The following is a 15,041-nucleotide window of genomic DNA, read 5'->3' on the forward strand; positions in this document are numbered from 1 at the left end:
CTAATTTTTAATAGCCTAAGGCAACATATAGCTGCGAGCAATTATGAGAATGGTTGAGGGAATTCTCCACTCTTGCTATGATGAGGCATAGGTGCCAAGTGACTGAAGCAAGCTACAATATTGTCCAAACACATTTATGCAAAATGTAAGGCCTACTGAAATGAATCCATGCAGAAATACAGCATTTGACACGTTCCAGTGTTTTGAATCTATATGTAAGGACTGCTTCCAACAGTAAATGTTTCCCACAACATTGGTTGCGTATAAGGTTTTAAAATGTATGCACAAGTACAACTAGTTTCTGAAAATACTAGGTTTATTCACATCCCAGTGATAAACAACCTTAATATGATGTTTCTAGAGATTTTCTGTAGGTCACCATCACAAAATACAAAAACCTAGAGCATAAACAAGCAGACAATTATGAACATTCAATGTGGTCTTGATGGAAATTAACAGTTTATATGGAAGTTATGAAATTTGAAAATGTATGTCATTTCCTAATTAGTACAAGTCACTGCTATTTCTATGACGAAGTAATGAAGGCACAGCCAGTGCAAGCAGACTTAAACCCATTTAAACTACTGGGCCAAAAAATACTTTGGTTGGTTCTCTGGGAAAGGATCTTTTCTAAACAAATAGTGGTCTCCGTCAAGAGTTCTGATATCTTCACAGCTGCAGTCTAATAGCTACATGACAACAGACTTCACTAGAACCAAACTATATATAGCAATGAATTAACAATTCATGCTTTAGGATTTACTGCATTCTACATATTGGCAGAAAAGTACTATTAAAATGCTAGGTACAAGGAACCTACATTTTAAACTGGTTCTGTCAGTTTGTTTTAACAAAATGTTTACTTAATTCTACCAAGATACAAAACATAAGGCTGTAAGTAACTAATAGTTGTATTTAGGCTATTACAGTGCAGATAATCCTCAAGGCCACATACACAGTTTCACTGCTGCTTGCATTCTGCTGGATTTTGATCCTTCTGTTGAAGAAAGAAAAAGATAGGTCGGTGTTCAAACAGGTCTACTACAGGAATTTAAAGATTACAGGCAATAACTCTAAATGCAATAAGCAATAGCACTTAAGATTTGTAGACCACTTCACAATGCTTTACAACCCTCTCTAAGTAGTTTACAGAGTCAGCATATTGGCCCCAACAATCTGGGTCCTCATTTTACCAACCTCGGAAGGATGGAACACCGAGTCAACCTTGAGCCTGGTGGGAATCAAACTTTTGGCAGCTGACAGTCAGCAGAAGGAGCCTGCAATACACTCTAACCACTGTACCATTATGGCTCATTACTCAATACTACTCAGTAAGGTATAAACTGATCACATACCTTTGGGTCATAATCTGGATCATTTTCTTCATCTGCTTCTTCCTCCCCTTCCTAAAATACATGTATAGTATATAAGTATATTTGGCCATGTACAGCAAGACTAAAATTCCCCTCAGTTACTTTTTTTTATAACTTTAAATTGCCAAAATCAATTAATTTAATGTTTATGAAATCCACAATAATGCCTACCTCATCATCAGCTTCCTCACCTTCTTCATCATACTAGAAAGTGAAAAAAGATCAATCATAAATGCATGAGCTCCAATAAGCTGCCTATCATTATTTTTAAGTAGATTTAAAGCCTTGAAAATAAACAGTTCAAATATACAATTTAAGTTAAAACCAATGAAATGTCCTATTTTCCACATAAGCAAAATTAGCATATCTTTCATTCAGAGGGATATTGTTATTCTGAGGAAATTTCTAGTGGCTTTTGAAGTTTTTGAAGTGGCATCATAACTATTAAACAGTATAGCCCTCTTAAAACAGCACAATGTTCTTTAAGATCTCTGCTCCAAATATTTCTCCACTGTGATTCTTCAATTAGAATTGCTGCTTGTTTTAGTAGAAGTCTGTCAACGGTCCTTTTTAATGGCTGGTTAAAGTTTAGGGTATCTATCTTCATGCCAACAGGCTTGGTATCTGTCATACTGAAGAACAATTTTAAATCCTCTCAGGAAAAGGCACTGGTCATTCAAAATCCATTTTTATATTGTCATATGGTGTACGTCAGATTAAAATCTAAGCATTTCACAAATGGAACAACCTACTGCACTATGGTTTGCTTCACACGTGAAGTCAAAATCAACCAAGGGCTTGAATTTATAAAAATAGAAGTCATGCTGTGCTTCACAAGACAAAATAGCAATAACCATACACCAGCAACAATATATACAAAGCAAAAGCTCTGAGTTATCTACCTAATGGGGCTTAGATATGTCAATATTTTTCGGAGATCTCAAAATTATTTAATTGTTAATTGTCAAGTGGTCTATTTGGTTTCCATATTTATGATTAATGATACCTAAGCACCTTTGATCCCAAAAATCACTATTAAACTCTATAACAGAATACAAGTATCAAGAATGTTTGGTATACCTCAAGGTGTGCGAAATTCTGTACTGAAAGTGGGAAGCAAGTTTCATCCTGTTGTAAGATGTAGTTTTGAATTATTGGCTAAAATTAATTTAAATTGGAGCACTTTAGCTTCTATGATTCTTCAAAATGGTTTCATATCCTACTAGTCTTATGGAGTAACTGAAATTTCAGTTTTGAGGCTTATCATCACAATACTCGACAGCACACTAAGTTCAACAAAACTCAGATAAAGGCAAAATAGTGAATATTTAACACTGATCTTCAGAAATATTTTTGCTTTAATTCAAATGCATATAGTTGCAATTTTGTCACTAAATTCTCCTATTATCGGTCCTTAATTTCATTTGCTTCTATTTGCTTCTTTCCTATGTCCTGCGTACCACTGTTCAGCCTAAAAGGGAATAGTATGGTGAGTATGTATGTATGCATATTTACTTACAGGCCAACCTAGCTTTAACTCAATTTAATATTAGAATAATTTTGATGTAACTGAAATTAAAGCACAACTTACATCATCGTCATCATCTTCAATGGCTTCTCCTGTAAAATACAATACTGATCGTGGAACTATGCGCTCTCGTAGAAAATGGCCAATTTCAAAATCAGCTGCAAGAATTGCTTCAGCATCATCATCCTGCATGGGTAGATTAATAAATATAGTGCCATTATCTGCATTTACGAAATGCAAGAACAATTTCATTCAACATCTTTAGTGTTATCAACATATCCCTTCCCAATCTTGGCAACTTTAAGATGTGTCGATTGCAACTCCCAGAATTCTCCAATAGGAATTCCAGTCGAAGACTTCTGGAAATTTAAGTTCATACTTCTTAAAAGTTACAAAGGTTGAAAAATACTGGTCTAGACACTACATTGTATAATTATTTTTTAAAAATATTTATCAAATTTGATTTTGGATTCACCTGGCAGTTAATTTGCAGTAGTCTACAAAGTGTGTTAATTAAAATTTGTATTAATAAATAATGATAAAACATTAGTCAAATCCTTACAAATATTACTCTAACATGAAATTTATAGCAAAAGAGAAATGTGAGGTAATAAGTTTTATAAGTTTTCAAATTGTATATAAAAATGTTTAGAGTGGGTGAAAATTTTATATAAATGGAAGGAAATTTCAGAGTATTAAAGCCACCACAAAGAACACTTGGTTGTAGCTGATTTCACTCAGATCTCCTTAGCAGCAGCATCAGTTGATAAAAATAGATTAATTCTTACTAAAAAATAACCCTGCAATATTGCATGAATTCATAGAAGATGATTTTGATTGTATTGTTACAGTACTTTTTCCTTAAGTTATACTTTTATATTATCTTTTGGATTCTCTCACATATATATCTATAAGTTTTAACTCTTAAGTGGATAATGTGTTGCCTGCACTGGCTCCTTTCATACATACTGTCAGCTATGGAATCCTTAGTCATCGCTGCCACATAGCTTGAGAAAGTGGGAGGGGGTGATTTAATTCAGTAGCTCTTAGTAGAAAAAATAGAATTATTTTGATAGTTCAAGGTCAAAGAGTGTGGCACAGAAAGAATTGGAACTTACTTTGGGATTGCTTCATGTGATGTGATGATGAGTAAAAAGGGATGGTTTGTAAGTTGGGACATTGTGGGAAGTCCAGGAAACTTATAGTTTCTGAATTCCACAGATGTGCCAGGTGCTATTCTAATAAAAGTACTTTTGATTTTTTTTTTTTAAAAAAATCAAATTGACAATGAATGAGGGACTGGCTTGGAAAGGGACTAAACTTTATGTATCCGCAAATCCAAAACTAATGGTACTAAAGCGTAGCCACAACTCGTGGTGAGGGGAATACTTCAGTTTCTTAAAAACCCTACATTTAGTCAGAAGAGAGTTCTGGTGGCCAAAAATGAAACCTGATGTCGAGGACTATGTGAAAAGCTGCTCAATTTGTGCCACAATGAAACACAGAACTGGGAAAGCCCCTGGCCTCCTCCAACAAGTAGCTGAACCAACACAGCCGTGGGAAGAAATCGCAATGGATTTTATCGTAGAATTAGCTGAGCGTGGAGGGAATACAATCATTTGGACTGTTATTGATTTATTCTCTAAGCAAGCCCACTTTACAGTCTGTAAAGGACTTCCATCTGCAAAAAAGCTTGCAAAACCGTTTGTGAAGCATATCTATAGGCTACATGGAGTACCTTGTAGAATAATCTCAGACAGAGGGGTACAGTTTACCGCTAAGTTCTGGAGGGAGTTTTTAAGATCTATTGGGTCATCCCAAGGATTATCCCCAGTGTTCCATCCGGAATGCAACGGAACAGCAGAGAGAGTGAACGCCATGGTGGAACAATACATTAGATACTATGTAAATTATCAACAAGAAAACTGGGCAGAGTTATTACCATTTACAGACGTTGCTTATAATAATGCAGTACATAGCAGCACAGGGTTGACTTCATTCCAAATCAACACTGGCATGGAATTTGTCCCTAAGCCAGAATTACCTAGAGAACCCCCCACATCCATGTCTGTAACAGAATGGATGAATTCATTAAAAAAGGGTTGGAAGGATACGAAAAAAGCTTTGATTGAAGCTGCTAAGGATTACAAAAAGCAGGTGGACAAACACAGATCACTCCAACCACCATTTAAAGTAGGAGACAAAGTATATTTGTCAACAAAATATCTTAGATTGAAAATTCCTAGTAAGAAGTTGGGCCCTAAATTCTTAGGTCCATTCCCAATATCAAAAGTAATCAATCCAGTCACAGTCCAATTAAGTCTTCCCCAGTTATTGGGAAAAATACACCCAGTGTTCCATGGTAATTAAAACCAGCTGTTACATCAATGATAAGACCAATACCAATCGCTCTCCCTAAACCTTTAATTATACAGGGTGAGTCACATTATGACATCAAGAAAATCCTTGATCCTAGATTACACCGAGGATGATTGCAATACTTGGTAATGTGGAAGGGTTACCCTGTATCGGATGCTACTTGGGTTAAAAATTGAGATGTACATGCAGATAGGTTGGTTAACCAATTCCAGGAGGAATTCCCCAACCGAAGGGTCCTCTTGGAGCGGGGAAAGGGAGTTAAAGACATCGCAGTAACCCTGGTTGTGTTTTGTTTCTTATTTTTTTATAGGTGGTGAACTTCTCAAGGGGGGATGCCTGTCAGCTATGGAATCCTTATTCATTGCTGCCACATAGCTTGAGAAAGTGAGAGGGAGGTGATATTGAGTAGCTCTTAGAAGAAAAAATAGAATTCTTTTGACAGTTCAAGGTCAAAGAGAGTGGCGCAGAAAGAATTGGAACTTACTTTAGGATTGGTTCATGTGATGAGTAAAAAGGGGATGGTTTGTAGGTTGGGACATTGTAAGAAGTCAGAGAAACTTTTAGTTTCAGAATTCCACAGATGTGCCAGGTGCTATTCTAATAAAAGTACTTTTGAGATTATGCTTGTCTTGGAGTTACTGACCAGATGTTCCCTGGAACGCTGACACATACAATATGGCCAATGCTGTCTACATGTACTTACATAAATGGCAAGTATCCATTTACTGCCTGGATCCTTCACATGAACAATTAAATCTGTTTTTAGGACCATTTAATCTTGTTGTATTATTGGTGTGAAAAAAAATTAAAAGTTATATTTTCATTCAAAAAGAAAATCACAGTGAAACTTACCAAATCCCCACTTTCAGGAACTGAAATGAAAAAAAAGATGTAACATTATATATTTAAGAAAGCTACATTATTTAACTGCAGTAACTACCTGAAGCGCCCACTTTTTGTTTCCATGTAACAAGGTAAAAGATGTCCCAAACCATTGTTCAATTGCCATTATATAAAATATAATGTAAGCTAATTGGCTAAAGTTAGACAAAATGGAGGCACTGTTAATTTATGGGTATTAGAATACAGAGAAGTCTATTTCTGCACTCCTATTTAAAAACCAAGCACAGACAAAGAATATTTAAGTTTTGGTCTCAAATGTCTCCATTTCATGGGGATATCATTTGCATCACTTTCAGTATGTTTCTGTAAGCAGCATCTCATGATCATCTAGAAAATCTTAAAATGGTTTGGAATGAAATGCTTGAAATCCTGCTTTCCCACATAAACAGTTCCACCTTTTCAGTTATCCTTAAAGTTTTGTTCCATGATATTTGCTTTCAGAATGGTTTAAGCACAAGTCAAAAACTTCTCAAATAGATTATAGGATATTTATTTCTAGAAAGTCTTTTAAGTGTCAAAACCACCCACCAAAAACATTCTTGATTTACTAGAGGTTTTTTTTTCCATTTGGAACATTAGAGGAATTTTTCTATATCTATATATTGAATATAATATAATATAATATAATATAATATAATATAATATAATATAATATAATATAATATAATATAATATAATATAATATAATATAATATAATATAATAAATATAATATAATATAATATAATATAATATAATATAACATAACATATATATATATTTGTTTTCAAAGCTGAATACCATGCATGTGTGTGTGTGTGTGTGTGTGTGTGTGTGTGTGTGTAGTATTCAGCTTTGTTCGTAAGTACCCGCAAAAACTTAAGAAAACAAATAATGTTATATATATATATAAAAATAAAAATAAAAATAAAAGTTAAGTTTACCTTCTGGAGGACTGAAAAAGTTGAAGAAGGAATCATTGGAAACTGTTTTTGTCACTGTTCTAACTGTTCCACGGCCCTTGTGCTTTTGTTTCTTCTTTATAGTTTTCAAAGTAACATTCTTCCCCTTTTTCCAGTCTATTTGGCACCTATGGGAAAACGGTTATGAAACTAAGCACATACCTACATGTTCACTTTAACCATTATAGTGCTGGCACATAGTTATCACATAACCAATCACACAGCTAAACTGGATCCTGAATATATGAGTAATTCAACTGTATGAACAACAAAGATAATTTAGATTTCTCAGAACGTTAATTCTTTAATACTAAGGAATGAATAGTACAGTACATATTACTTTTTCTGCACACAACATAAATAGGTTTTCTCCTTCTGAAAATTTTACATATATACTAAACAATTCAGAATTCTGCAATGTATTCAATCTGCCATAAAATTAAGATGAAAACACAGATTTATACATTCCTTTATACATTTCCCATTTATTATTGCAAAATGAAAAATATACCATCCCAATCCAAAATAGATATTTGAATCCCAATGAAACTATGGCATTCAGGTAATCTGGCAAGTGGTGCTGGAAAGTTCAGCATCTAAGACAATTTAAATGGTTGCTTTAAATATATTGCACTGAACTTTATCCACTGACCCCCAAGGCAGCACAATGAAATATAAACACTTTAGCCTAGCATATCTAATAGAAAGCTAGGTTAGGAAAGGTTAGTCTAGGTATTCATCAGGGATAAACAATCATGATAATGAAATTAGAAAAGATGCTATGAGAAAACATCTCCCATTATTCTTATAAATTTAAGCGAATGTAACTGCTAGGGAAAAAAACTAAAGCAAGATTCACAGTTCTAGATGCACAGTAACCTGAAAGCATGTTTCATATTCTGGGAATGTTAATTGTATTAATTATGTAAGAATTTAGCATGCAATGTTATAATACAGAAAATGTAAGTGTCCTATTTGTTAACATTGCTATTTCCAATACTAGGAGTGCTAGGCACAGAATATGTTTATTTTATTTACAGCAAAAAGCCTATTCGTGTGCCCACTTAAAGACAACCTACTGTACTGACGTCTGTACATTTATTTTATAACATTACAGGTGAAACTCGAAAAATAGGAATATCGTGCAAAAGTTCATTTATTTCAGTAATGCAATTTAAAAAGTGAAACTAATATATGATATAGATTCATTACACACAAAGCAAGATAGTTCAAGCCATGATTTGTCGTAATTGAGATGATTATGGCTTATAGCTCATGAAAACCCCAAATCCACAATCTCAGAAAATTAGAACTGACTTTATACCCTCCCCCAAGTAGCACATAACCCTGTAATTACACCCACGCACCTCCGCCCCATGCCTAAACGCTCTAGTCAACCCCTCCTTCTGCCCTCTAGCTTCACATTAAAGAGATATATGAAATCTGTTTCCAGAACCGCCTGCAGCAGCCGGTGCAGTTGCAAATCATTGCCCCTTCCACCAGCTGACTACAGGGCAGAACACAGTGGCCGAACATGGAGCCAAAACACCGCCGCCCCTCACACAGCAAGACCCCGTCAGGAAGAGGAAACGCAGCGGCCATATGTGCAGCGAAACCACAGCCGCCACTCCACACAGCAGGACGCCGGCAGAAAGGAAAAGAGCCGGAACGGAGTGCCGTGGAAACAGAGCACCAAGCCATCGAGATGTTGTCGGGACGGGAACCTGGACCCAACAATTACACTTCACTCTAAACAACTATGGTTTCTACTTTTAATGGTTGAAATCTCCTGGTCTTAGAAAGTTTAATTATAATCCATTTGCTGATGTAGGTATTATTTGCTATCAATTGATCCTTTATGAAGCAATGGCTGCTTCAATTTCAGATGATTCTGGTGCTCTTTTAGCAGACATCTTTTTAGTGCTGCTTACAGCTTTGCATTTGGTACTCTGGTTTCTCTTGTTGTCAGCTGTTATTTGCTTAGTGCACGGTTCCTCTTTTTGCTTGGTGTTATCAGCTCCTTGTTCTATACTTTTTGCTTTTATGGGTAGTCCTTGACTTACAACTTTAACTGAGTCCAGAACTAAGATGGTAAGTTATGCCAGTGGTTAAAAGGGTCATCATGTAACCATGACAGATTTTTCATTTATTTTGGGGGTGGGGGGTGGGGATGGTTAAGCAAATAGTATTGTCATTCAAAAAATATTGTGGTAATTAAATGAATGTCATGGTCATTAAGTATGCCCAGTGGGTGTTTTTTCTGGAAACTGGAAGTTAGCTCCTGTTTCTGGCAAAACCATAAATTGTGATCAAGTCATTAAGCAACCAGTTTTAAGTTGAGGACTACTTGTATGTAAAATTGCAACCTTTGATCTGAGTTTAGCTTATATCCTTTGAACACTCACATGGTTTCTGGCTAAGATAACAGTTATGGGTGATCGATAGAAACAATGGTAAATTAATTTCAACATCATTATTTTAATTTTTCTTCTCTTCTTGTTCTCATCACCCATGCAAAGCAGAGAGATTGGGAAAGAAGGTAATACAAGAGAGTAAGCAAGCACACAACGGGGAATACACTGAGTTGGTTGTGCAGTGAGCTTCTGGTTGCCAGCACATTGTTTTCATTGTGTATTCCCTATTGTGTGTCTGCTTACTTTCTTGGAATTCCTTCCTCTCCAATCTATCTGCAAAGATGAGGGGAAAGAAAAACAATAAGGCAGTCATAGTACAATGTGTACTGATTATAATAGCAATTATGTGACTGAGAAACAGCATAAATGTACCTTTAAACAGTCATTGAATGAGGCAATTAGTAAACGGGAACTATAATTAATTTACAGTAGTCCTTGGCTTGACAGCAATCGGGTTTTACATTTTAAGCCAGGTGGTCATAAAACATAATGTCACATGACTATGTCAGTGAAGGCAGTTCTGGCAGGCCTGGTTGCCATTGTTAAGTGAGGACCACAACTTTCTAGTGGCTTCCCCACCGACTCTGTGGAAAACCAGCAAGGAATGTTGGAAATCGCAATGACATAACCTCAGCTCAACATCATTAACAGCAATCTGGGCATCAAGAACCCAGATCACAATCAAGTGACTATGGACACTGCAAAGGCTGGAGCTACAAGAACCTGTTCAACCCTATCACAATTTTGAAGTCACTGAATAAATGACCCAAGGACTGCCTGTATTTATTTAAACACTTTGAGGACATTGGTTCTTGACCACTTATTATACAAAATTACACTTACCCTGTGCAGCCCATAATTTCTGGTCCATCGAAGGAGAAAGGATCAGAATCATCAGGTTCTGACCTCATTCTGTATGTTTTTGTTACTACTTCATTTGTGAAAAATTCATTAGGTTCAAAGTGGAATTCTAAAGTAAAAGTCTTTGAAAAAGTACAAATATAAGTATACATAATTATAATCTGACTCACAAAGCAAAACTCCATTACATTCTCTATTAATTTTATTCTTTTATCTAAGGGATCAATAATTCTGCCTTTGACGTTATCAGTTCTTAATGCTGTTGAACTGTAATTTCAATGAATCCGAGCAAATATAACCAAGAGCCATATATTAAGGGAGACTGACAACTTTTATATTATTTTGTATAATATACTGCATTTCTTTAAGAAACAAAGTCCATTCTCCTCTCCATTTCTCCAAACGCTACAACAGGCTGAAAATTATGCCTGAATATGAATTCTGTATCTATTAAAGAACTAGTTGTCCCTGTGTGTTACCTCAAAAGAAATACTAGTATTTTATATGCCATTAACTCATTCCTTTTAGAGAACTTGCTCTGAAAAATTCCCCACAGTGTAACTTCAATAGAACTCTCATCAAAATAAATTATCTGTATATGCTTAACTAGGCAGTGAACTTATAAATTCTTTAAAATTTTCCTTTTCAGGCATCCTTATGGGCTGAAGATTAAAAAGTTTCAGAATTAGGGAACCTTGGTAAAAACAGTCCTTTGCTTTAAACGGATATAATGCTAATCATAATTAATGGGCTGGTCATTAGAGATAGCCATTTCTGATTACTTAACACTTTAGTTTAGGTGTTAGTTTTTACTATTATGAAATATCAAATTGTTACACATATCTTCAGTGTTTAATTTTGCTATGAAGCCACACAGGCCATGTGCAATCTATTGTGACTGAAGAAACACATATTCTCTATAACAGCACCTACCCTCTGGAAATGAGTTCCTCCCCAAGATGCAAATGGCCCCAGCTTGTTAGTATTTTGGAGGGCTGTAAAGACTTGGTTCTTCACCCAATCTTGCTGGCAAGGATTAATGTGTTCTCCTAGAAGGTGTGGCATGTTTCTTTTTCATTCCTGTCTCTTTCTTTTCTTCTTTTTAATATTTTTACTTAGGAGCCACCCAAAGTCATTGGGAGTCGATTAGCATACAGATTTAATAATAATCTACAGAGAATATTTTAGCTGCCTTATTATTATTTTTAACAATACAAGCTTACCATGGGTTCTCCAGCTTCTGAAAACTTCACTTTAATATCTTTTAAATGTTTCAGGATGGGCTCATCATGTTCCTATACATGTAAAGTAAAATTGCAATACATTAGGCAATGCTTTTTACACTTTTAATGCAATTACAAAGTAGGAAATAATATAATACAAAAGAGGAAAATCAAGAGCAGATTACATTTAACAAACAATTTTACTGTTAGTTTCTTTTAAAAAAATATTAAGTTTTCAAATTTTAAAAACATAAAATAAAACTTTATACATTGTTATCAACATCAAGACATTTTGCATCTCCTCACATTTTTCAGTATATGTATTTACTTATTCCTTTACCATTACATCTTACTCTTGCTATAAATCAATATCTTTTATCCTTACATATCAATCTTCTCCATGGTATATTTACATATTTACATATTCCCTCATTCTTTTCCTAATTGCCATTTTCTTTTCTTTTGATTTCTAAACCACTCATTTTACTGTTAGTTTCATAAGTACTAATATATATTTACCATGGAACATTTTCATAGATCAAAAACACTTGTGCAGAAATAAAGAATTTATCATATACTTAGTGCTATATTTCTACCAAACATGAGACTTTCAATCTGAAGAATCCCAGAAAGGATTAATGATGGAACATTACACAAAATAAAACTACAGAAATATTTTAATAATGTCTATGCTACCTAGTTCTGAATAAGATATTCTAATTCTTAAAATTTAGTTTGATCAACATTTCAAATAATTAAGTTTTATTCTCTTACCTGAACCATATCACTGAGTAAATCAACATTCTTGAATACTGTCAGCCAAAATTCAGGAATTCCTTTAGGATCATCTTTTTCTTGATCTTTTTTCTCCTCTTCAAGCTTGGCCTTCTCTTTCATTTCCTCCTTGTTAAAATTAATAAGTTAATCTTTCTAATATTTGAGTGCTAAATACTTATCAAATTTAGTGGTATACAGCCAGCTACAAATATTGGGTGAACATTGTTTTACTTATTTAAAATATTTATATACTGTTTCCCATTAAGAAAAATCTCAAAGCAGTTTACAAAGTATATTTACATACCGGACAAGGAGCTACAATGTCCTTACTTTTAGGCTACATGATTTTCTACAGCTCTTGAAACTAATTTTGCTATCAGATGTAATTTTCAATTGGTTTTAATCTAATCTAATTCACTTCTCTCCTATTAGTTTCAATGGGAGGGAATTTGAACAAGGAAGTGAACAATATCAAAAGAAACAAAAAACATTCTTCCATCCCTTCTGGTTCATAATACAAACACAAAAAGGCTTTAGACTACCTTCCTACTAGCAACCCATGAAATAAGGCAGGACTGTCCTTTAAATCTACTTCCAATAAAACACAGGTACTCACTGAAATTTCTTCTTCTGCGTCTGTTTTCCACTCACATTCTTCTTCAGTAGGTTCATAAACAGCATTGATTATTTCACTTCTCTGGAAGATCAAACCATCATTCTTTCAGATTACCATGTTAATATGACTCAATACTTTTATAAGGTGGTAAAGCACAGTTCGTTTTGGAAATAAAAACTGCAAAATTAGAAAACCTACATGAATTTCAGGTCACTTTCAAGATTGTATAGTAGTAAAAGCATACAGATTACCTTGTCAAATAAGGGCTGATAAAGGGTAGCATATTTTCTTTCCAATTCATGAACTTCTTCATAAAACTTTGCTTCTATCTGTGCACATTTAACTTGAAGGTTCTTGAGTGCATTTACTCGTCTCTTAACTACTTTAGGCAAGCTGTGGGAAGTAGAAGTGTATTGTATGGTTACACTAACAATAATTCATTTAAAAATAAAAAATGTCAATAAATATGTTGGTTGAAATGTATAATTTCTAGCACATGCAAAACTAGATCTATTGATATTACATAAAAATATTATAGTGACATATTCCTTCTCACAATTTCAGGAAAAAAAATAGAAACGTATGTTTTATATTATGTACTACAGGACTTGAAAATTGAGATTAAGCAGTTATCTATTATCTTTACATAGTTTTAGTAAATACAACTTAACCGTATTATTATATTAACACATTATTGCTTTGTCTCACTTATTATTTCACTCACTGCCTAGAGTAGATTTGAAACAAAGTGACAAATTCAAAAGTTTAATCTCTAGAAAATTTATTCTCACAATGTTTAAATTTTAAAGTTATATGAATTTAAAATTGACATCAACTAATATATTTTATCATAAAAGATTATCAGCCCTAGATAGGATGCTGTTAATACTACAGAAGTGCTTTTTGTGATCAACATTATTACTAATCCTATAATAATCAGTTAAAAATATTTACTTAATGGATACATATACTGATTACATGCTTGAAAGCTATAGTTTCTTCTACTTTTCAATTATTAGTTAATAATTATACTTTTTTCTACTTTGCAATATAATTGCCAAGATTACTTCTCTTAAAATCCACAAACAGGGAAACTCAGATAGTAATGGTTTGTAGTGAGTAACATTTTAAAATACAATTCCCTTTCAAAAAAAATGTAAAAAAAATGTAACAGAGGCACATTAGCAAAAACTGGAAGTGAGAATGTTTTGCTCTTAAAGAGTATTTAAAAGAGGAAAGAGCAGTGCTCCCCCACAGATAGTCCTCCACTTACAATCACATTCATTTAATGATTGTTTGAAGTTACAAATGCACCGAAAAAAGCAACTGATGATCCATTTTCATAGCTATAACTCTTGCAACATCCCCAAGGTCTGTGATCCAAATTTGGATGCTTGGCATGTATTTATGGCAGTTGCGTTGTCCTGGGATCACCTTTTGTGATGTTCTGACAAGCAAAGTCAAAATGGAAGCCACTTTCACTTAACCATTGCAATGATTCACTTAACAACAGTGGCAAGTTGATTTGTTAAGGTTGTAAAATGGAGCAAAAATCACTTAACTGTCTTGCTTAGCAATGGAAATTTTGGACTCAATTGTGGTCATCTCTGTAGTCTGTATGACGTTCATGGAGCAATCCTAAACATCAAAGCTGGTAACAAAATTTGGTTCATGGATCCATGCTTCTGTACTCAGTAACTAATGCAAGAAGCAAACTAATAAGCACTGATTTGTGAGTCACTGATCAAAATTCCTTTCTGTAACTGTTTTATTTATTTATATTTCAAATTTCTGAACCTTTTTTTAGATCTTTCTGCCCTAGATCCCTAGTAATAACACGTGTTCATTACTGTGGAATTCATGTAATATTTTTCTCTTAGCCATCTACATTATTTATGGCTTTGGGGCTCGGTAGAACAATTTTTCACCAGTAATTCATAATCCCAAAAGGTAGGGGCATGTATGCCAGTGGGCATCTCACAAAATGATTTAACTCGAGAAAAAAGGAGTATACCACATTTGTCTTC

General features: G+C 34.1%; 1 protein-coding gene across 6 annotated transcripts in view; it reads right to left on the reverse strand.

Moving 5' to 3' along the window:
* Positions 1–298: 298 nt before the first annotated feature.
* NAP1L1 (nucleosome assembly protein 1 like 1) overlaps positions 299–15,041 on the reverse strand; it is a 40,753-nt gene continuing 26,010 nt past the window's right edge. For 3 of the 6 annotated variants that reach the window (XM_026699338.2, XM_087934475.1, XM_087934473.1), the window contains 11 exons: positions 13,266–13,407; positions 13,015–13,095; positions 12,396–12,521; positions 11,622–11,693; positions 10,381–10,520; positions 7,106–7,251; positions 6,133–6,152; positions 2,965–3,087; positions 1,545–1,577; positions 1,356–1,406; positions 299–997 (listed from right to left, as the gene is read on the reverse strand). In XM_026699338.2, the coding sequence (XP_026555123.1) occupies positions 962–997; positions 1,356–1,406; positions 1,545–1,577; positions 2,965–3,087; positions 6,133–6,152; positions 7,106–7,251; positions 10,381–10,520; positions 11,622–11,693; positions 12,396–12,521; positions 13,015–13,095; positions 13,266–13,407 (970 nt within the window). In that variant the 3' untranslated portion in view covers positions 299–961. Of the gene's footprint in view, positions 998–1,355; positions 1,407–1,544; positions 1,578–2,964; positions 3,088–6,132; positions 6,153–7,105; positions 7,252–10,380; positions 10,521–11,621; positions 11,694–12,395; positions 12,525–13,014; positions 13,096–13,265; positions 13,408–15,041 lie in introns of all 6 variants that reach the window. The other 3 variants (XM_026699329.2, XM_087934474.1, XM_087934472.1) reach the window with 1 other exon arrangement.

The sequence above is a fragment of the Pseudonaja textilis genome, chromosome 5 (genome assembly GCF_049901715.1).
Source record: "Pseudonaja textilis isolate UNSWEBS1 chromosome 5, rPseTex1.2, whole genome shotgun sequence".
Classification (NCBI taxonomy): domain Eukaryota; kingdom Metazoa; phylum Chordata; class Lepidosauria; order Squamata; family Elapidae; genus Pseudonaja; species Pseudonaja textilis.